The 22058-nt window shown below is 53.4% G+C and overlaps 8 protein-coding genes across 8 annotated transcripts; 5 read left to right on the top strand and 3 right to left on the bottom strand.

The window, feature by feature from the left end:
• Positions 1-324: 324 nt before the first annotated feature.
• On the top strand, positions 325-3472 carry PODANS_5_7260 (uncharacterized protein; the record flags this gene model as incomplete). Its single annotated transcript, XM_001905212.1, has 3 exons — positions 325-723; positions 898-2833; positions 2889-3472. Coding segments are annotated over 3 exons (2919 nt in total), but the record flags the coding sequence as incomplete, so codon positions are not given.
• Positions 3473-5499: 2027 nt separating this feature from the next.
• On the top strand, positions 5500-7409 carry PODANS_5_7270 (uncharacterized protein; the record flags this gene model as incomplete). Its single annotated transcript, XM_001905213.1, has 3 exons — positions 5500-5646; positions 5741-6355; positions 6405-7409. 3 exons carry the CDS (start codon positions 5500-5502, stop codon positions 7407-7409), a joined length of 1767 nt encoding a protein of 588 aa, XP_001905248.1.
• An 804-nt stretch (positions 7410-8213) lies between these two features.
• Positions 8214-9461, top strand: PODANS_5_7280 (uncharacterized protein; the record flags this gene model as incomplete). The annotated part of the gene is made up of 2 exons (XM_001905214.1): positions 8214-8563; positions 8618-9461. The coding sequence occupies 2 exons, from the start codon at positions 8214-8216 to the stop codon at positions 9459-9461; spliced, it is 1194 nt and encodes a 397-aa protein (XP_001905249.1).
• A 2600-nt stretch (positions 9462-12061) lies between these two features.
• On the top strand, positions 12062-12589 carry PODANS_5_7285 (uncharacterized protein; the record flags this gene model as incomplete). Its single annotated transcript, XM_001905215.1, has 1 exon — positions 12062-12589. The coding sequence occupies one exon, from the start codon at positions 12062-12064 to the stop codon at positions 12587-12589; it is 528 nt and encodes a 175-aa protein (XP_001905250.1).
• Positions 12590-12626: 37 nt separating this feature from the next.
• On the bottom strand, positions 12627-13571 carry PODANS_5_7290 (uncharacterized protein; the record flags this gene model as incomplete). Its single annotated transcript, XM_001905216.1, has 1 exon — positions 12627-13571. The coding sequence occupies one exon, from the start codon at positions 13569-13571 to the stop codon at positions 12627-12629; it is 945 nt and encodes a 314-aa protein (XP_001905251.1).
• Positions 13572-14003: 432 nt separating this feature from the next.
• PODANS_5_7300 (uncharacterized protein) lies at positions 14004-17147 on the bottom strand (the record flags this gene model as incomplete). Its single annotated transcript, XM_001905217.1, has 1 exon — positions 14004-17147. One exon carries the CDS (start codon positions 17145-17147, stop codon positions 14004-14006), a length of 3144 nt encoding a protein of 1047 aa, XP_001905252.1.
• A 249-nt stretch (positions 17148-17396) lies between these two features.
• On the bottom strand, positions 17397-19145 carry PODANS_5_7310 (uncharacterized protein; the record flags this gene model as incomplete). Its single annotated transcript, XM_001905218.1, has 1 exon — positions 17397-19145. One exon carries the CDS (start codon positions 19143-19145, stop codon positions 17397-17399), a length of 1749 nt encoding a protein of 582 aa, XP_001905253.1.
• Positions 19146-20445: 1300 nt separating this feature from the next.
• Positions 20446-21438, top strand: PODANS_5_7320 (uncharacterized protein; the record flags this gene model as incomplete). Its single annotated transcript, XM_001905219.1, has 1 exon — positions 20446-21438. The coding sequence occupies one exon, from the start codon at positions 20446-20448 to the stop codon at positions 21436-21438; it is 993 nt and encodes a 330-aa protein (XP_001905254.1).
• Between the last annotated feature and the right edge of the window lie 620 nt (positions 21439-22058).

Consider the following 22058-nt stretch of genomic DNA (forward strand, 5'->3'; position numbering starts at 1 on the left):
TCATCCCGTCATAGAGCTGCGAGTTTGCCAACTTGTGCCTCTTCCTCTGCAGAAAGACAAAACAGGACACTTTACCCTTTACACTTTATTACACTACACTACACCACACTACCCCCATTACACTTTTCACTACTCTGCAAAAACCAACATCCTTTTCTGTCTCTCTGTCTCTGCGTCTCCCGTCCTCTACCCTCTCTCTCTAATCACCATATACCGTCGAGACATCCGTTAACACGCCTAACCATGGCGCAGAAACCAGAAGACCAACAAGGCTCGAAAGGCCTGCCTCATCGTCCCCAAGTGCCCTTACGAAACGACTCCTTCCTCCCGCCCCATCTCCGATCGTCAGTCACCGCCGTGCCCGTGACGCCCGACATCACCCAAGAGACGTACGAATCGGATAACAGCAACAACTCGAGCGGTGGCCAAGGACCGTCCAGAGGGGACTACTTCTCGCGCAGAGTCCTCGACCACGCCATTGCCGCTTCTCCCGCTCCCGACAGCACAAACCGCGAAGGGCAGTCGTTCCATAACAAGGTGACTGTTGGTGCACAAGAGGGCAAGAAGTGGATGAACAGGCTCACCGAAGCTACCATGGCCGGCCGCAGAGAGTCCATGTCCGAGTTTCGGGAGATCAGCCCGGATCTCGCGCTCAGTGGAAACATCATCTCAGCCACCTTTAACATCCCCCATTCGCTAAAGTACAGGAAAGGCTCCGACTGGGTATGTCTCGTGTCTCTCTTCTTCTTCTTCTTCTTCTTCTTCTTCTTCTTCTTATCTTCTTCCTCCAACGGTGGTGTCGTTGATGTTCAACGGCGCCAAGTGGTTGCATCCATCGAGTAGCAACGGTTTGCCAAGTTTCGGAATGGTGGGGCTGATGTCATCGTTGTGCTGCAGGAATTGACACCCCGCCGAGGCCAGTCGGCCCTTTTCGACTCCTTTTCCTACCTCTCGTCGGACGACTCACCATGGAACCACATCGTTGTGGCCTGGACTGGCGAGATTGAGACCCCGACCGACACCCCGTCGCCTCCCGGCACGCCGCCCACCACCACGGTCCACCTCAGCGCTCTCAACCATCTCTCTAAGCCTGTGCCCATCGATGGCGTTGCCCCGCCCACCCCTCCGCTGGTCGACGGCCTCTGGATTCCCCGGGATGACATGCTGCGTCTCGAGAATCAGCTCTCCCACAACAAAAGAATAAAGACGATCCCGGTCTGGCTGGCCGACGACTCGGACGGGCTGGACGAGGGCATCCGCTTGAAGGACCAGGCAAGATGGAGACGCTATGCCGAGCACGACCTCTACACCCTCTTCCACTACAGACAACACGAGCCCACCGACGGCCGTGCTGAGAGAGTGCAATGGGCCGACTACTACCGCATGAACCAAAAGTTTGCTAACAGGATCCTTGAGGTCTACAAGCCCGGCGACATTGTCATTGTGCATGACTACAACCTGATGCTGCTGCCTAGCATGCTGCGGCAACGGTCTCCTCACATGTACATCTCGTTTTACTTGCACTCGCCTTTCCCCAGCAGCGAGTTTCTGCGCTGTCTGCCACGGAGAAAAGAGGTCCTCGAGGGCGTGCTCGGCGCCAACCTGGTGGGGTTCCAAAGCTATAGCTACTCCCGCCACTTTGCCAGCTGCTGCACGCGCATTCTGGGCTTCCCATCCGACACGGCAGGAATCGACGCTTATGGAGGTCGAGTAGAGATCGGTGTGTTCCCCATTGGCATTGACGCGACCAAGGTGGCCAGTCTTGCATGGACAGACGAGGTCAACACTAAGTATGGGAACTTGAAGAAGTTGTACGAGGGCAAAAAGGTGATTGTGGGCCGTGACCGTCTGGATACTGTCCGCGGCGTCGCCCAGAAGCTGATGGCCTTTGAGCGGTTCCTCGAGATGTACCCCGAGTGGCGCGAGAAGGTCGTCCTTATTCAGGTCACTTCTCCCACCAGCATTGAGGAGGAGGGAGATGGTTCCGAGAGCAAGATCGCCAGCCGTGTGAGCGAACTTATTATGAAGATCAACGGCATGTACGGTTCGCTTGGATTCTCCCCTGTGCAGCACTACGCCCAGTACATCAGCCAAGAAGAGTACTTTGCTCTCCTCCGCGCCGCCGACATCGGCCTCATCACCTCGGTCAGAGACGGCATGAATACTACTTCGTTGGAGTATGTTATTTGCCAGCGCGACACTGCCGGTCCCCTGATTCTCTCCGAGTTCAGTGGCACGGCCGGCTCTCTCAAGGACGCGATTCACATCAACCCATGGGATTTGTCGGGCGTCGCCGAAGCCATCAACAATGCTCTGCTCATGCCAAAAGACAAGCGCGAGGCAATGCAAAATAGTCTGCTGGCTCACGTCACCAGCAAGAATGTGCAGTTCTGGATTGTTGGTTTCCTCAGGCGCTTGGTGAATGTTCTTGGTAGCCGCAAGAACATCATCTCGACTCCTCTTCTGGACCGCTCCGAGATGCTTAGAAGGTACCGGGCGGCCAAGAAGCGCCTGTTCATGTTCGACTATGACGGCACGCTCACCCCCATAGTGCGGGAGCCCAGCGCTGCTGTTCCTTCGGAGCGCGTCATCACCAGCTTGAAGGCGCTTGCTGCCGACCCCCAGAATGCCGTCTGGATTATCTCTGGTCGCGACCAGGAGTTCCTGTCTCATCATCTGGGCCACATTTCGGGTCTTGGCTTCAGTGCCGAGCATGGCAGCTTCATGAGAAACCCAGGCTCGACCGAGTGGGAGAATCTGGTGGAGAAGTTCGACATGGGCTGGCAAGAGGAGGTCATTGCCGTGTTCCAGAAATACACGGACAAGGTCCCGGGTAAGTCTTTTTTTTCGGTCACCTGAGGCTTGCGACGCTGACTGACCATTTCTAGGATCGTTTATTGAACGAAAACGGTGCGCTTTGACGTGGCATTACCGCCTGGCCGATCCCGAACAAGGCCTCCACATGTCACGCGAATGCCAAAAGGAGCTCGAAGGCACCGTGGCTCGCAAGTGGGATGTGGAAGTGATGCCTGGAAAGGCCAACATTGAGGTTCGCCCTACATTTATCAACAAGGGAGAGATCGCGAAGCGCCTTGTCAACACGTACAATGCTGAGCTCAAGGCTCTCGAGTCCGACGACGAATCGGCCCGCAAGCTCGAATTTGTTCTCTGCATGGGAGATGACTTTACCGACGAGGACATGTTCCGTGCCCTCAACGGCCTGTCTGCGCCCAACGATGGCACAGCCGAGGTGGAGGCAGAGAACACCTTTTCCGTGACCGTTGGAGCCAGCACCAAGGTTACGCTGGCCAGGTGGCACGTGCTGGAGCCGCAAGACGTTATTGAGTGTGTTGCGCTTCTTGCGGGTGTTGGCGGCAGCGGGACGGGCGCCACAGACGGTGTCTTGAGCATGGGGGAGAACAACCTGGCAGCGCTGGCGGCTGTGGAGGACCACATCCCCGAGAAGCTTTGAAGGGACACACGGTGAAAAGAGCGAAGTTACAGACGGGCGGTGCCTTTATTTGTTTTTGACAGGCGGGGGAAGACTATGATATTATCAGCGATTACCGCCATGCATTGCTTGAGTGTGCTGTTTTAGAGGTTATGGAATGATACAGGCTGGAGGCATCCGTTATTTTGTCATGAGCAAGAAGATTTAGTCGGTTGGCTATATAGAGTTAGTCAATTCAACATTATCATGCAATGTCTAGTAACTCCAGGCTTGTAAACAACTTCATGAAGTGGAAGCACCGTCACTTTGACCTTCCCCAGTCTGGGAACCGCCACCAGCACCAACAAACACAACTAGCACTGCCGCATAGGCTGCCGTGCATGCGACGACATCTTTTGGATGGGAATCGTTCATGAACAAAGCCAAAATAACTGCCACGCCCAAAACACAGCACGATGTCGTGATGATGGCGACGCCTTCACTCGGATTGCGCACCATGATGAGCATCGGGCCCACGAGGGCCAGTCCGCCACCCAAAGCCATAAAGAAGCGCTGCCATAGCATTTTCTGATCCTTTGACTTTTTGTATTTTGACAGCCCTGAAGTGCTTTGCGTCAAAGCCAGCCTCAGCTCTCTGGTGATGATACTCAGGGGATCATCCACGGCGAGTTCCGGTTGGGGGGTGGCGGCTGCAGGGTTGTCAAGGGCTTTCATAGTGGCGAGGATAGACTGGGTCTGGAATGACCGGAAGAGATCTTTACCCTCCTGACGAAAGAAGGCGTAGTCTCGCAGTGCGGTTGCTGAAAAGGGTAAGGAAGTTGTCAGGCTTGGGCAGGAGGATGGAGAGCGGGAAGGCAAAGCAAGGTAGGTTGAATATACTGTACCGATCTAGATCTCGCCTCAATTCCTCCGGCATGGCCACGTCGATGAGAGATTGGGCTGACTCAACCTTGTGTATGATCTCGTGACGGAGGACTTTGATGCGGGAGGAGAGGATGCTGTATCTATAGACAACCTCGAGGGCGGTGATTTCGTCGGGCGTTTCGGCTGCCGTCCGGGATTGCTGCTGTGAGCGTGCCGCTCTCTCCAGTGTTGCGAGACGGGTGAGGGAACTGTCGACTGGTGAGAGGGGCATGGGGTTTGATCGTGATCTATGTGCTTTGGGGCTGGATGGACCCCTCTCGGGGTCTGCTTGTATTGCTGTGGGTAGTGGGCGTGATGGCATCATCATTTAGGTATGTTCCCGGCTTAAGACTTCAGAAGGATACAACAAGCCTGGCACCTTGAGATGGTCAAGAGAGAAGAAGGTGGGTTGAACGCGGGGTCATAAGCTAGACAATCATGGGGAAGGCTGGACGAGAAGAAATTAAAGGGCTGCCTTTGTGGTGAAGACTGCACTTTGTGGATGCTATCAGGTTTTCCCGGCCACACACCTGCAGCTCGCGGGCGCAAATATTGCAGATGTGGCGTCGTCACCAACATTGTTATCTACAGCCTTGTCGTCAAAACGGTGTGATGTTCTCCCGGCTCAACGACAAGGAAACAGCCTAGGAGGGCAAAGAGGGAACCACTCAATAGGGAGACATGGCACGAGCTTCTTTGGGCAACCTTGACATTTGCAGCCAAAGGGTGACATTAGCACGCTGCCTCTCAAACAATGCGAATTCCCTTGGGGCTTCCCACCAATATATTCTGGTCCTCCTTCCCAACAGAAAACTCGTATAAACGTCATGTAATCCAACCCAGCTTTTCGGAGTCAGTTGTCCACTTGCGGCGGGTAGGTACTCAAATGGTCTGTGAACAGCGCAAATTTGCCCGGGTCAGCTAGCCTCTGACACCGGTCAAGATGATGTCACCCCCTTTTGAGCACAGTTCCTTCCGGGGAACTCACGGGAAGCGGACAACTGCATCCATCGCCTGGTATTATCGACTGAAGACTCCACTCTGGCGATTCGGTCAGTCCCCAATCGTTTGGTACTGCGCTTCTTTCTCAGCTCCGAACACGGAACCATGGCACTGATGCTGTGGCGGTCGTTGACCACTTCAAAATGAACACTCCCCCATCTACATGCAGTTCTGGGAAATCCACGCCGTTGAAAAAAGACAATGACAGATCAAGGATGCAGTCTTTTGCCCTCCCCGTCGACCCGGCAGACCTGCAGTTGGGTGATCCGCTACCTCCTAATGACCCGCACGTGAGTTACATACTATACATCATCTCTTCGTTGGGGCCCTAGCCCTTTCTTGGAAGCTGACGCGGCAGGAACTTGTTTTCGTTCTTCTCATTAGGCCATCTCTGTCCACCTCCCAACCTGGAACGACAGTCTCGGATGGGTTACGAAAGACCCCTCGGTCTTGCAAGCCATGAAAACCGGTTACCCGCGCTTCTTCATACCGAGGGTGGTTGATCAGTTGGGGCGAAGACTGGCGCGACACTTGGGTGTGGGGGATGATGGAGCGCCTATGATGTTTGCCTCCAGGACGTGGGCTGAGATGTTCAGGAGGTACATGGGTGAGGAGCTTCTCGCGGGTGGTAGAGTGTGGGGAGTCAGGTGGGATGGTGGAGCGGTTGATTCAGATGACGATGAAACGGGGACTTGTTTGTGGTTGGCGGTTGTTGTAGGGGAGCCCAAGGGTGCTGAGGTGTCTAAAGCACGGAGGTTTTGGCAACACACTGGATATGGCATCTCGAGTCGGAGGGCGGTGTTTTGGTTGGACAGGGCATCCTTTCTGAATAGGGGGTCGTGTCGAGAAGGACACGAGTCAGCCAATGAGATACAACAGAACGGGTTCCATTTAGATGGAGATACCTGCGGTGGGGCCTCTGTTGACCAGGCCAAGCAGGACATATCAGACCGGATTGCAGGTCTGCTATCCGATGGAGACATGCTTCTTAGGAAAGATGATGTGCTGTTGTATCCAGGAGGAATGGCTGCTATTTCGGAGTTGATAGCAACCAGAACGGATTCAGGGACTTCATTGGGGAGCGGAGATAGCAAGAAGCCCAACGTGGCTGTTTTTGGGCAAGTTCCGTTGCAATCCTTCTACCTACCCAAGATGTTGTGGTCGTCTAACCTGTGACAGATTTCTCTACGTCGATACGATCAAAGTGCTGGAGCGAGTACACAACTGTCAAGTCACGGTCTACGGGTATTCCTACGCCGATACAGAGCGATTCGAGCGTCGACTACATAACGGCGAACAGTTCCACGCTGTCTTTACCGAGTTCACCGGCAACCCTCTGTTACAATCGCCCCACCTCGAACGATTAGCCTTTTTGCGAAAATCGTTTTCTTTTGTTCTGGTCGTGGACGACACCGTGGGAACGGCCGCTTGCCTGCGTGTTTTGCGATATTGCGATGTGGTCTGCACCAGTCTGACAAAGATGTTCAGCGGAAAGTGTAATGTCATGGGCGGTTCACTTGGCCTCAATCCCCATTCAACGCTGTACACGAGTCTCAGAGAGGGTCTACACAACCGACAACAGCGTCAGAAGGACGTGTGGTATTGGGAAGATGTTTTGGTGATGGCCGAAAACTGTCAAAGCTTTGAGGAGAGAATTCAGGTTGCCAGTGAGAATGCTTTGGCTGTGGTTGAGTTAGTGCAAGAAAGTTTGGTGGTCAAGAAGGTTTATTATCCGTCATTGGGAGACACGAGGCGGTATGATGCTTACAAGCGGCCTGGTGCGGGATATGGCTTTTTGCTAAGCGTTACATTCAAGAAAAAAGAGGAGGCTGTGGCGTTTTACAACGGGCTGAATGTTGCCAAGGGGCCAAGCCTGGGGACAAACTTTACGCTTTGTTGTGCGTATACACTACTGGCGCATTACAACGAGTTGGATAGAGCAGCTGAGTTTGGAGTAGAGGAGTGTTTGGTGCGGATCAGCGTTGGGGTTGAAGAAAAGGGTTGGCTGTTGGGAAGGGTCAAAGGGGCGTTGGAGGCTGCCAGTCTTGTTTGAGAAACATACAATCTGTTGAGGGCATCACACGAAGCTGGATTGGATCTCAGCCCCCCGTCATCAATATCAACAGCCACAATGGTACTGCACAACTTCAAGATCTTCTAGGAATGCCATGAACCTCGTGGAAAAAATATTGATGTTGCTGACAGCTGTGGTGAGATTTTAGTAGGCTCCGTATTTAAGATGAGGCTCACCTCCGCGTGTAAGCTGCCAAGATGAGAACCCTCAGTAGGTACCTCGGAGAAGCAGATGGCTACGAGACATTCAAAAACAGCGTGAGTAATCAACCGATACCAATATTACTATACGAACAGCTTTGGGGCACATACCGAGCATGCGGACACGGAGAGAAAAGATGCGGCCAATCTCAGTCAGGGGTAGCTTTCATCTCATGCACATGAACAGGCTGACATGGAACTATTGTCTGGCAAGTTCCACCATCGTGACATTCACCGGGGGTATAGACATTGGCGAGTACTTATAGCTACCGTCCATGCAGCCCTTTCTCTCCATGTCCATGCGTTCTTTGAGGTGATTTCACTATCCATCTGACCACTCTATCATGATGCGCCACGCAAAGCTTTTCGCGGCCCTGGCCACGGGGGCGACAGCACACCACGCGCTCTTTGCGCCGGGTATGCATTGTCGTGTAAGTCGTCCATCGATATTTGTCGTTTATCTTTCTGGCTCTCAACTTGACTGACATCCAGATTTCAGGGCGGCAACAACCCAGCAGTGGACGATCAAAACACCAACCTCGTCGTCAACCCCCTCTATAACCTCACCAAGGAGCAGTGGTGGATGCAAGCGGACCGAGGCTGTAACGTCGTGGGCCCCCCCAGCGGACAGTCCCTCGCTCTACCTGCAGGAGGTGTCTTTACTGGTGAAATGGCCGAGAACCGCGCCTTCACCACTCTCTCCTACAATGGTGATCTCACGACAGACTGGACAGACGGACGGGACCACCCTGTGAACTGGACCGGCCCCAGCACAGGAGAGGGCTGTCTGGTTAACAACCCTGACGGGTTTGGTGGTCCGTTACATACCCAGAACGAGACCAGGGCCACAGGCACTGCGCTGGCGATTTCGTACAATTCCAACTTGGCGAAGGTGAATATGGAGAATTTGGTTGTCATCTCTGTCGCCCCCAAGTAAGTTCACCGCTCTCCTTTCGCAACACAGTCATCTAATCAGTTTATGTGAAGCACCCCCTGGAAACGCCTAGTCGACTACCCCATCCCCGCCGACCTCCCCCCCTGCGCCCCAGGCCAATGCTACTGCGCCTGGCTCTGGGTGCCCGACGGATGCGGCGAGCCAAACATGTACATGCAAAACTTCCGCTGCCACGTTCCAGGGAGCACGTCAGTTCGTCGGTTGGGCATTGCCCAGCCCCCAGTGTATTGTGCGAATAACCCCTCTGCTTGCGTCAAAGGTCCAAAACAGATGATCGCCTGGCATCAGCGGACGGGCAACAATGTTGTCACCCCGGGGGACGTCACACCGCCGTATAACTCCAAGATGGGCTTTTTCCCAGGAGCGCAGAACGATATCTTTGAGACGAGGGTGGGGTGTTTTGTTGATTCTGACTCTCCTCGCGTTCTGCCGCATCAGATCAGTAGCATTACCGGTGGTATGACAACGGAGAAGTGTATTTCTGCCTGTGAGACGGCGGGATATTTCTATGCGGGAGTCGAATACAGCACCGAATGCTTTTGCGGCAACTCCCAGCCTGGGTCGGGGTTGTTGGTGGCTGATGGGCAGTGTGATATGCCTTGCGCGGGTGACGGGGGAGAAACGTGTGGAGCGGGGTGGAGGATTGAGGTTTATGGGACGGCGAAGTACCCGGCTAGTTCTTACACTCCTGCTGTGCCGCCTGTTTTGACTACGTCGACGTGGCTGTATCTTTGTCCTGAGGTTCAATGGGGTGGGAGTTGCGAGAATATCAGGGTTGGGCACGCGGAGAAGTGTGTCAGTTTGGCGGGGACTGACATTTATAAGAGAGTTAGGTCTGCTGGGCCGGATATGGGGAGGTGTGTGTTGTTTAGGTGAGTACACTTGGTTCTGCTGGTTTGAACTTGTTGTGATGCTAACGGGAGCGTTTAGGGGTGATAACTGCGAGAGAGACTCGGGGACGTACTTCCCGCTGATATACCCAGGGGTTAATAACTTTGGGACGCAAAATGATGCTTGGGGATCGGTAAGATGCCGGCCTTGATATCTCGAGGGGGCAAAGACACTAGATAGGGGAAAAGCTGGTCGAGGGGCAAAAAAGGGGTATTATGTTTGTGTGTGTTGAAGAAGGAGCGCTACATGTAATGAAGAGCCGTGACAGCGTCTAAGGGTCGACACTGTTATTCTCCAACTCTAAATCTACATCTTGCCTTTTCTGATGGGTGCTAATTTCATCAGAAACAATTGTATCTGCCCGCCCCAACGCTAGTTGATCCCTCCTCCTCTCCGCCAGCTTACTCTCAAACTCGGCAATTTGGTCTCCCTCTCTCGTGCCAAACTCTCTTCCTCCTGAGCATACTCTCTCTCGGATATCGCCTTGGGCTTCGTCCTCCCGATAATCGGCCAAGCACGCGCCACTCTTGCAACAGCAATCTTCTCCAACGATGCGGTCCCCAACAAAATGTCAATGTCTGGGAAATCGACCAGGTCAAACCAACCCTCGTGTATCTTGCTCTCTCCATGCCCGCACCACTTGAGTAACACCCTATGGGTTGGGGTCAGTGAGCCGTTACCCACCCCTGATGGCAATCTGGGTGTCTTCTGGAATGGGCACAAGAGTGACGTGCTCTAGTGCATTGGCTTGGCGGAGATAGGAGACGGAAACCAAGTCGAGGTCGGATGCGCTGTCTAATTTGACTCCGGCGGGATAGTACTTGAATGCTTGGCCAGGATGTTTGGCGTGGGTCTGGTCGATTATGATTCGGATGGCAGCATCGATGTTGTATTTCTCTTGGGAGAGCTGGCCGAAGCCTCTTGTCCACACTTGTTCGACGAGTTTCAAGTGGTTGGTCTGATGAACGAGTGCAAGACTGTTTGGGTTCTTAGTGGTAAGTGCGCCGGACATTAGAGGGGCTGGATCATCGTCTAGGGATACTCGGTATGCAGAATCGGAGTCATTCTGCCCGAGGTCTGGAATTGCTAGGGCTGATAGTTTTGCCATGGCGGCGCTGTGTGGCGTGTTAGAAACTCAAATTTCATGTATACTTTTGGTAGAGTCTTGCCTGTACTTACCTCATTTCAACCAGCTGCTGTCGAAGCTTAATTCTGTCAAGTCGCTTATCAGAAAGTTTCACTGCTATTCCCCGGTGACTTGGCTTCTTGTTCACTTACTCAGAGCACAAGTCTCTCAGAAGCAATACACTTCCCTTATATGCGGCCAGAGACTTGTCCAGCTCGGTCTGATTGTAATAGATTCGCAAATTCTGACCCATTGGGAATCTCTTCAACTTGGTAGAGTTCCGTTGTAGCTTGAAAGAGTGCTCATCATAATTTGCCCCTTGGCGTCGGCAGGTCTCCAAGGCCTCCAAAACTTGGTCTGGAGCGTCAACGGGTCGGTCAAGAATGTGCTCGCATTCTCGTAGAACGCGCTGCAAAACAGAAATACTCGGTCTGCTGTGCCTGAAAGTGGGATTCGGCTCGCTCTACCTTTTGGGCAAAGTCGGCAAGTAAGGCGGCCATTGCGACGAATATTGTCATGAGGGTGATGACGGAGGAGACCAACAGGACTAGAGTGATGGGACTGATGAGCCAGAATTGGTCTTCTTGGGGCATGTTGGTGGAGGTGATGTATTGCTTAGTCGGGCACCGCAATAGAGTCGAAAAAGAAACACCATGTGGAACATGAGAAGACTTTATCTTGTTTTACCTTGCCATCATCAATCTCAAGTGTAACCAGGATGCCTATCATCCATCCATCACCACCCAATCAACGTTAGCATGAGCGGCAAGGCTTTACACAACCACAGTTCATCGAGGCTAAGCATTACGGGCGCGTGCGGGAAGGATTCCGTCGATGGGGTCCTGGACTCAACTGGTCTCTTGTGTGGTCCGCGGACGGCGGGGGGCCTCTGATATGGCCGTCGAGGCGGTCCCCTTGCCCCTAACCCAACACTTCAGCCCACCACACCAGCTGAGACAACCCTCAAACCCGTATTTACACCTGCACCATCTCTTCTCAGAGGCAGGTTTCTTTGTTCTTCAAAACAAACACACCGTGCACGACTTTCAACCTCCGCTCCCTCCTGGATATCCCAGGTTAGCAACCTTTATGAGAGGGAGTGAGAATGAGGCTGCTAGTCTGAAGAAGGTTTGATCAAGCGAATGTCTTGGCGCTATATCGCTGCAGGCCGAGGTTGTTGAGCTAGGGCAAGAGTATCGGGATCAGTGTTTGCTTGACCACCAGGATGATCCGACGTTGCGACTTTCTGAGAATATGAAGCTTTGACGGGAGAAGAAGACTATGCAGTATCACAAGATGGTGGAGTTGAGAGAGAAGCTGAAAGGGTACAGTACGAAGAGTTTATCTTTCCCATTGCCTCGGCAGGATGCTAATCTTGAACGCCAGAAGAATTCATACTCCAAGGTGGGTCGCTGTCACAAACCCCTCAGATCACCATTGACGCGTGATAGTCCACCAAATGAACACCGTTCCCTCCCCTCAACCTTCCCAACTCTCTGCCCTCGAAGACTGGCTACGCGACTTCAGAGGCGGCAATCCCTTCCTCCAGTCCAACGAAGCCTTCAGCTGGGCAGACCCCAACCCCTCGTCATATCTCTGCCTAAGCGCACCGGTCAAGGAAACCGACCCTTGTACCACTTTCATCACTGAGAAGATTCTCAGAACTTATCGCCACCTCCTCGGCCATCGCGTCAACACCGGCCAGGCTGTCGACACAGACACAGGCCACACTTTGTACAGTCCTTCTCGAATCAGCAAAGCAAGCAGTCTCATCACAACTGTTCTTGCGTCTACCTTACCGGTATTGACAATCCTGGTGCTGAACCGGCTAGACAGCACCGATGCGAGAATAGGGGTGACAGCAGGGTTTATGGCGCTGTTTGCGCTGGTGATTGCCGTGTTTAGCGATGCGAAGAGGATAGAGGTTTTTGCGGCTACCGCTACGTATGTTGACCCTGTGTCGGGAATCCACAGGGTGAATGACTGACATGAAATGCCCAGATTTGCCGCTGTCGAGGTGGTCTTTATTGGGAGTGCATTGACAGGGGTTTCTCAGGGGTAATATTCCCCAACCCCTTTTTCACCTCCCTCATCATCTCAATCCTTCTCTGCACCCACTCCCAACACCCAATCTCATCATACTTCTTCTCCTCCCCCTCCTCCAACACACTATCCAAAACCCCACACCTCTCATGCAGCCCAAACCCCCAGAAGAACGCCATGCTCAACCTCTCCCTCCCCGAGTTATTCACCACCCGATGAACCGTACTCACCCACTTCCCGTTCGTAATCCGCTGCATGTAATCCCCAAAATTCACCACCAACGTCCCCTCCACCGGCCTCGCATTCAACCACTGCCCCTCCCTATCCAACACCTGCAACCCCCCCACACTATCCTGATACAACAGCGTAAAAAGCTGAAAGTCAGTATGACTCCCAATACTAACCTTCTCCTTACCCTCTTCTTTTGTTGCAGCAATAGGCGGATAATAATTCACCGCCACCCCAACATCAGGAAACTCAAACCTCCCGTCCAACCCGTCCTCCTCCAACCCAAGCGCCAAAGCCATCACCCTCACCAGCTCCCTCCCCAGCTTCAAAACAGCCTGATACAACTCAATCACCGGCCCCGAAAACTCTTTTGGTGTTCTCGACCAGGGAAACCCATCGTTATCGTGGTCGATATACCTTTTCACCTCATCCGGGATGTTTTCCAAGTCCGACGGGGAATGCAACGGGTCATAGGCGGGATCGTACCGCCATGAGAACGACTCTCGAACGTCGACGCTCTCCCAGGGGTTGATGTGCTGTGTCTGACGGGGCCGGTAGCCGACCACGCCCTTGTTTTTGAGGGAGTTGTTCGTGTTGGCGGGGAGTTTGGCCTCAAGAGGGGAGCGGAACCAATCTAGAGAGGCGTTTCGGGCGATTTGGAAGAGGGAGAGGGGGATGCCGTGGTGGGTGATGTACATGAACCCTGACGTGGTGGCTGCTTGGCGGATTTGGGAGGCGAGGTGCTGACGGGAGGGGAGGTCGTCGGAAAACAAGGGGGTGAGGTTAATGATGGGATTTCGGAGGGGAGGGCGTCGCGGGGCGGGTGAGGTAAAAGGGGCCTGGAAATGGGACCGAGGGGGGAGGCGAGGTGGAGGTATTCTGGGGGTGACATCTTGATGTGTGTTTTGAGAGTGTGGCCACAATGAAATCGATGGCTGAGTTTGAGTTCGGAATGTTGAAAATTATATGTTCATTTGTTATCATGTTTCTGGGAGCTATCTCCAACCTTATCTCGACCCCTCACTCTCCATGTGCTCGAGCGGGGAATCCCGAAACAATGTTCGGCAGGTTCCACCATGCGGCGGCACTCGACCCAGGTCACTGGCGAGACAAGCACGATGGCATATCCCCTACCTCAGAGCAAACTTCTCAATAACGGGCCTTGCTATCCAGAATGCCCCGACATGAATCTTCCCAACCCCAATCCTCTCCTCCCACCACTCCCCATTCTCGCCAGTCTTGTTCTCCAACAACAAGACATTGTACACATCATTTATAGCCGGTGTTTCATACCGCCCGAGGTCCCAGCGCGGATCCCCATTCTCCCTGCCTGGCCCCCTCCCCGGCTCCGAGTCAGTAAACAATGTCCACTTTCTCCTGTCTTCAGGCCGTCCCCATTCCTCATCGAAGAAGACACTGTCCTGCATTCGCCGTGGGTTCAGGTTCCAGTAAAGGTCCCATCCACACGGCGGCGGGGCGATTTGTGGCACCATGTCTCTCGACATGGCCACCAGCCTGTACGAAGCCGACGCACGGTCGATGGACGAAAGGGGGACGTTGAGAGACAAGAACCCGGCGCGGTATCCTTGATGGTAGACAGCAAACTCCCACGGTCGGCGAGAGCCTGACCCATATTTGCCCGCATCGTTGAGGCCAATCTGCAGAAACTCGTCTTCGACAGGTATCGACTTGTGAGCGGTTGTGGACATGTCGGTGAAGCGCGCTTCGACTGAGCGAGCGGTGAAGGGAAGTGTCCCGTCCGGTAAATGTCGTGGTAGCAACGGTTTCCCCGGCAAGTTGATGGGGTATGTAAAGCGGAGGCCCGGGTAGGCGGGATGGGAGAAGTAGAGCTCGTTGCGCGAGGTGTCCTTTTCGTCCTTCCAACCGTCGTCAAGGTCCTCCAGTTGATACAAGAAGGCGTGAACCCAGGAATTCAAGGATTTAGGCTGCTCTTTGGCTGCCTGAACAATTTTTGCCACACGCTCTGGGCTATCTCCGCGGGCGAAAAGATACCGTACAACAGTGCCGATACTAGACGGATGTGTAAGCCAGTGGACGACGTTGAAGGGTGCCACAGCAATGGCATTGTGCCAGCCCCGGCCGCGATACTTTGTGTGCCCTTCCCATCCAGCCCAGCTCCAGGACGGGGCGGCTCCCAAATAGGTCCGACGGGTGAGAGGCTCCTGGGGGTACCACAAGAGAGCCTGATCAAAGGCAAACTCGGGTATGCCGTACCAGAAGGTGGTGTTCACCCCCTGAGAAATGAGATCAGTGACGCCCTGGAATGCGTTGATGACATCGCTCTGCCACGTCATTTTGCGCTTGGTGTACATGTTGACAGCCTCCCGATATGTCTTCCAGAGCGTCTCCCCTTCCATGGGAAGAGTGCCACTCCGGTAAGCTGCCACGGGCATTGCTCTATAGGTTGGAGTAGGCAGTTCTTCCCGAGTAGATACCAGGGTGTCAGATTCTGTGCCCGTACCAGCTAGCTTGAAGCGCTTGTTGGGGAACTCTGTCTGGGTCGGGTCGGACCAAATGTAGAACATTAGGGGTAATATGGCTTCTTCAAACTTTGGCCGATCTACAGGCACCGTTGGCTTGAGGTCCCGTGTCGAATTGGGAACTGTGTCTTCGCACGCAGTCCCATGGGGGCAGGTAAAATAGAGCTGAGAAGCCGTAAAGTACACGGCGCGTTGGGACAGGTGACGCTCCTGGCATGTCCAAGCACGAGAATTCCAGATGGCGTCTTCAATCTCGTGGTATGGCTGACGGGAGTCATGAAACACAGCGCCAACAGACAGCCCTTGGATTTGTTTAACTACCTGGGATCGTGCCCTTGGCGTGCTACCCACCCCCGGAAGTCCGCCATCAGGGCTGAAGTTGGTGGAGGCAACGATGTTGATGACGGCGTTGCCATACACAGCAGCCATTTGCGAGACAATAATTGCCTTTTCCGCATCGTCGTCTTGCACAATGCAGAGAGCGTCAATCCACAGGTAACGCAGTCCAATATCTCTGGTAACCTTGATGGCGTCCAGATAGGTCTGGCTGATGACGATTGATCCGTTGCTGAAGATTCCTGGGCTTTCGAGGGTTGCCTTTGTTTCCAGTGTCAAATGGACGAGACTTGCTGCATTCTTCCCCCAGACATAGGAAAGGCAAGCATAGCGACACGGCGTGGGCACTGTCACGAGACAGCCTTCATCAACGTCGATGACTCGCAGCGTCTCCATTTCGGGCGAGAATGCGTGAATGGACCTGTGGAGCTTGGAATGGCTGCCTTCGCAAGTGCGGATCCAGTTGCACAGCCGTGTGATATCTGCGGCGTCCTTGCGTACTGGAAGCCCTTGAAGTGCAAAGGGCTCATCCTCGGATGTCATACTCTGCATAATTACTTTCGTCGCCAAGTGGCTGAAGCCAACCTCCAATCGCAGGGCGCAATCTGGCCCATCATCAAGAATGTCGATTGATATCTTGCCCGCCTTTGTCTGCCTCGCCTTTGCGAGTTCTTCAGCAGTGCATTGTTGCTCAATGGCTTCTCGCACCAGGTTGCAAAATGAACACGTAGATTTCTCGTTGAGAACTCTCGACAGTCCATACAACTCGATGCAAGCAGTGGATGGATCCTTGTTCCCCTGAGGCTTCAGATCGCGATGCGTAAATAGGACGGTGAAGTCGACGTGTCGGCACATGTCGCAGAGGTACTGCGGGTCGGTTGCCTCCAGCACAGTTGGTGAATGAATGAACCAATCTTCGTCTTTGCGGTCTTTTGATGTCTCTTTCGAGTACAGCAGCCACTGTTCGTCAAAATAGTGATGCTTGTACAGGTTGTGTAGCGCCACTTCTTCCTTAAAGTTGGCCTCGTAGTTGTCTCGAGTCATCACGTTGTCCTCTTCCTCGGCTCTCGCTTCATCTTTGGTTTGCATCCACACATCAATCAACTCCCGGTTTTCATCCGACATGGGGTTTTCTTTGCATTCGTTGTCGTCATCTGGTTGATCCCTCTGCTTCTCCTGTGCTTCTCGCTCAAGACTACGTTCCTCAACCTGGGCTTCGTGGGAAGGTCCAAGTCCAAGATTGGGGCGCTTGAACTCCTCGCTTTCCACTGTTTCGTGTTGTGTGCTTAGATCAGGCTGGGATACGGATACCGGGGTCTCTTTGGGCTTGTTTTCTTCTGTGTCCGGCGTCTTGGGGGAGCTCGCATCATTGTTGGCGTTGGGTCCGAGCTTCGACGGCTCCAACTTGAGGCGTCGCCGGTCTTTGGTTTGGTCCATTTTCTTTACTCCAAAGTCTCAACTCAAGTGTCTTGATGTTGCAGGAGACTCGATGGTGCCGGTTGAGGGCTTATTTCCGTGGTGTGGTTTTGTAGCTGAACATCTCTCCAGCGGCGTTGCTAGGCACCACGAATGTGTCGTGTGGATCCCACCAAACATCGCCGGGGTTGGGCAGCAATTAGGCGCTTCCAGGGGACGCAGCACAAGTGCGAACAGGGGAAGTCTCACATCGCCACAGCATAGCTGATCCTACTCTCTGGTTGCCTTGATCAAGGACCAGCACTTTTTCATACCAGTCCCCATGGACTCTGATTCAATCTCGTCGCTGGACACCCATCGATAGTTCGATTCCAGGGGCAGTGTTCGGAGGCTTCTGTCTGAATCGTCCAGTTCAAACAGCTGAACGTGCATGGCGAGCCTCAGATGTGAAAATAACCAAGGGACAGTGCCTAGTTCTCCACGGTATCCGTCTGTTGATTCGACCAGACCAGACGCGTAGTCCAATGCCTGCTTTTTCCGGCTTTTGGTAGTGCTGTCATTGGAGGCGGGCAAAATGTAGCTGGGAAACTCCCACAATCCAGCCAACAGCCCCTTGCCTGGCCGGCGACTGATGAGGTACTGTCCGTCCGATACGCGACGAATGGCGCAAACAAGAGCTTCTTCCTCTCTGACCTGCTTCTTGGGTTTCTTCAGGGGAAACCTCTGGGCATGGGAGATGATGGTATTCAACTCTTGGGACAAGGGCGTTCTGCTAGCAACATCCTTTTCCTTCATGGAACTTGCTTGGAACGCCTCGAAGAACTTGGAGGTTTGCTGCCTACCCTTCTTTTCCGTAGCCTGCGAGCTCGCTTCCATGGCATCTTCCTCCACAAGTTCACAAAGCACACAAGCAATGCCATCCTCAATATCGGGAACGGCCTGCTTGAGGCCTGAGGCCAGAGCCAAACCCTCGGCGTAAGCCATACAGCTTTCCGTCACCGGGCATTTTCCACATTGAGGCTTTGGTGTACAGATCGTGCTCCCCAGCTCCATCAACGCCTGTCCCCATAGCCCCGGCTTCTCGCCCTCTTCCCCATCAGCCTCAGCAACAACCTTCACCAACCTATCCGCCGCCTCCCAAAGCACGTCTACCACCCTCTTGTCCCCTTTCACATCCCCCATCAGTCCCATCTGCCTCGACAACACCCTCATAACATTCCCATCGACCATCGGTTCCGCCTCGCCAAACACAATAGCCGATATCGCCCCAGCAGTATACCTCCCCACTCCGGGAACATGCTTCATAAGCCCCTCCACAGTATCCGGCAGCAGCCCCTGCATCTCGGTGACAACCTTTTGTGCCCCGGCGTGTATCCTCCTCGCCCGAGAGTAATACCCCAGCCCAGTCCACATATTGACCACCTCTTCCTCTGTTGCCTGTGCTAGGTCTTCGATCGTGGGCCACTTTGTCATCCACTTGTTCCAGTATGCTATTACCGTCGCAACGCGGGTTTGTTGGAGCATGATCTCGGAGATCCAGACTTCGTAGGCTCGACGGGAAAGGTCGGCGCGGGAGGGGTTCGTGAGGAAGGGTTTGCGCCACGGCATGAGGCGGGTCGTTTGTTCTTTTTGAAACCACCTCAGGAGGGAGGCTTGGGCGGATGGCGAGGATAGGAGGAGGGGTTGGTGGTAGGAGGGCGGGTGTGGGCGGAGAGGAAGGGCGCGGCCATCGTGGGGTGCTGAAGTAAAGATAGACTGGACGAGAAGAAGGGAGTTGGATTTGGAGTATTTTGTCGGTGATCTTGTTGTCGTGTTTGGGGTATGTTTTGTCACCTTGCGGCGCTTTGCCGGTCGAGGTTCAGGATCTGGGTCGGATGCAGAGGATGCGGAATCCGGCGATGAGGGTTGAGAAGCTGACATCAGCCCAGCGGCGTCGTCTGAATCACCATTGTGTGGCCCGTATGGGTTTGGCAGTTTTGGCTCTTGTGCTGCAATACGAGCGCTTTTCCGGCGTGCCATCTTTAGCGGGCACTTTGCTTTGTCCGGTCGCTGGTGGTCGTTCTTGCACAAAGACCGCGTCTTAAGGTGTGGCCCAAAACCTAAAACGAGGTGGAACGCGACGCGCTGTCACGTGAGGGTCTAGCCAGCCAGATTTCAAAACTAGACTAGTCGGTTCTCGAATGACGACACTCATTGTGAATATACCTATCTACCTTATTGCCCACGAAGAAAACACAGGACTCACCGAGGACAACTTTCCAAGTCGTATTTCTTAAGCCCACTCATGTGTCTTTTGCCCTCCTCGTCCACATTTAAAAAAAAAAAAATGTTGTGCGACCCTACCACGGCATCATGGGCGACGAGGGTTGCTGATCAGGAGCCTTGCTCTCCCTTCAGAACCACGATGTCCAATTGGGAACCGCGATGTCCAATTGGGAACCGCGATGTCCAATTGGCTCTATCAGCCATCAGACCGTGTCCGGTGCCGGGGTTTCGGGACGCTGATTTTCTCTCAACCCAACCCATCTTCCTGATTGCACGGTAGGCCAACCTTCATACCTTCGACTCTCCGTCTCGAGACACAATGGAGGCAATCGCTGCGGTTGGATTTGCTGCCTCTATTTTGACCTTCGTCGATTTTTCATACAGCCTCGTTTCTGGTGCGCTCAAAGTGCTGCGAACTGGTACTGTGCCCGGTGTCTCTGACGTACAGTCCTTGATACATGAGCTGCAGCAAACAACGAACAGTGTGCAGCAAACACCCTTTCCAGCTTCCTCTATTCACCATGTCGATGCTCTGCAAGGCTTGACAACCAAATCCACGGAGCGCCTGAACGAAGTCCAGGGCATCTTGCAAAGTCTTGTTCCCTGGGATGTCACCTCCAAATTCGAAGCTCTCCGAATATCGTTACGCTCCAAGAGGAAAGAAGGCGAAATTTACAAATTGCTTGGTCTTCTGGAACAATACCGATCTGATGGGTTTACGTATCTCTCTTCTCATCGTCAAGCATGTGCTTCCTGTTGCGAGATATGGATCAATGCTCACTACTAACGAACATAAAGTGAACGGTCTCTTCTGGTTTCCACCCAGATTAGCAAACTTGACGCTTCTGTCACCACACAGTTCTCCAGTGTTCCTGATCGACTACTTGATCTCAAAAAGACATTGCACGAGATGAAGGCCAATATCAGTTGTGATCAGCAAACCCTTTCAATCGACATACTACGCAGGGTAGAAGAGAAGGTACAGAGTCTGCTCGAGTCATCTTCTCCGCCCACCGCTGAAGCCAAGGCATTGCGGCAGCTTTAATTCTCTTCTATGTTCTCACGGGAAGATGCTATTCGTGATCCTCAGTACGGAACTTTCGAATGGATCCTGGAAGCGGACGACCATGACGGGCAATACACAAGTAGCAACAGCAGCAACGGCAATGAAGGGGCCGATGGCGAGGACGTCGCTGAAGACCACATTGGCTGGGAGGATGTTGATGACGAGGACGTCGACGAGGAAAGCTCTGATGAGGAAAGCTCTGATGAGGATGACTGCTATCAAAATGAGTACTATGAGCAGAAAGCAGAAGCAAGGTCTACGCTTTTACGGTGGCTCTCATCCGGACATGGCCTCCTGCACATCTCTCTCAAAGCCGGCTCTGGAAAGTCAACACTCATGAAACTTATCGCTGGTCATTCTACCACTCGCCGAGAGCTAGAAAGGTGGTCCGGAGAGAGGACCCTCGTTGTCTCACACTTCTTTGCTTGGAGAGCTGGAGATGCTATGCAACAGTCGCTGCACGGTCTCTATCGGTCCATCTTGTTCTCAGTTCTTGCAAACTGTCCAAGTTTGATTCGAGATGTCTTTCCGACAGCGTGCCAAGTATTTGACACTACCACCTTTGAACCACACATCGACGAGCCCTACTTTCGATTCCCCGCCAAGTTGCAAGAAGGGTTTCAGAATCTCATCGAGGTGTCTGTTCCACGCAACACTTGCTTTTGCTTCATGATCGACGGCTTGGATGAGTTCAAACACGACCCTGCTCACCGCCACAGCCATCAAGACCTCGTCGCGCAGCTTCGGTCACGGTCTCAACATGCCAATATCAAGATGCTTGTCGGTTCTCGCCCCGAAATGGCTTTCCTCAACTTGGTCCTTTGCGAACTTCGGGTCAACCTCCATGAGCTCACTCGGTGGGACATTTTGAGGGTTGTGCAAAATACGTTTAAGCGGCGTTCGTCGTTCGATGCGACAAGCTCCTTCTACAAGGCTCTTACGGACCATGTGGTATGCCGAGCTGAAGGAGTCCTTTTTTAGGCATACCTCATAATTCTCCAACTACGAGACGCAACAGCCACCGGTGAGAGTTTTCAAGCGCTGGAAGGATTGTTGTTGAAAACACCATCAGATTTGAACAGCTTGTACGACAGCTTGCTAAAGTCGATTGATGATGTACACCGAGACACAGTATTGAAAATGCTCTTCATCGTTGCGTCAATAGGCGACGGCAATGGTGCTGTATTATGCCATTGGCACATCGGACCTAGCCGGGGATATTAGTGATGGGTTTTTGAAGATGATGGAGGTTCTGGTTGAATGCGGTCAATCAGCCCTCGGCCATTTCGTTATCTACGGACCGCAGAACACAAACGGGGATGTTACTGAAGGCACCCATTTTGTCCCTTTCAAGGATCTGTTGCTAGCTGCGAGCAAGCGGGCCAAGGTGACACTTTCTTCTGAGCTTCTTTTGGATCTGGAGATCAGCGCAATCGACTCGGAGAGCCTACACCACGACTGTGGGACTAATACCCGTGCTGCTGTTTCAGGGACACATCTTCCGTTCACCCCTGAGATGATGAAAGGCCTCCAGCATGGACTCATGGCCGATGAGGAAGGGCCCGCGCTCCACCACCAGGGCTTCGACCTGCACTCTGTGG

Source organism: Podospora anserina, chromosome 5 (assembly GCF_000226545.1).
Source record: "Podospora anserina S mat+ genomic DNA chromosome 5, supercontig 8".
In the NCBI taxonomy this organism is placed as follows: domain Eukaryota; kingdom Fungi; phylum Ascomycota; class Sordariomycetes; order Sordariales; family Podosporaceae; genus Podospora; species Podospora anserina.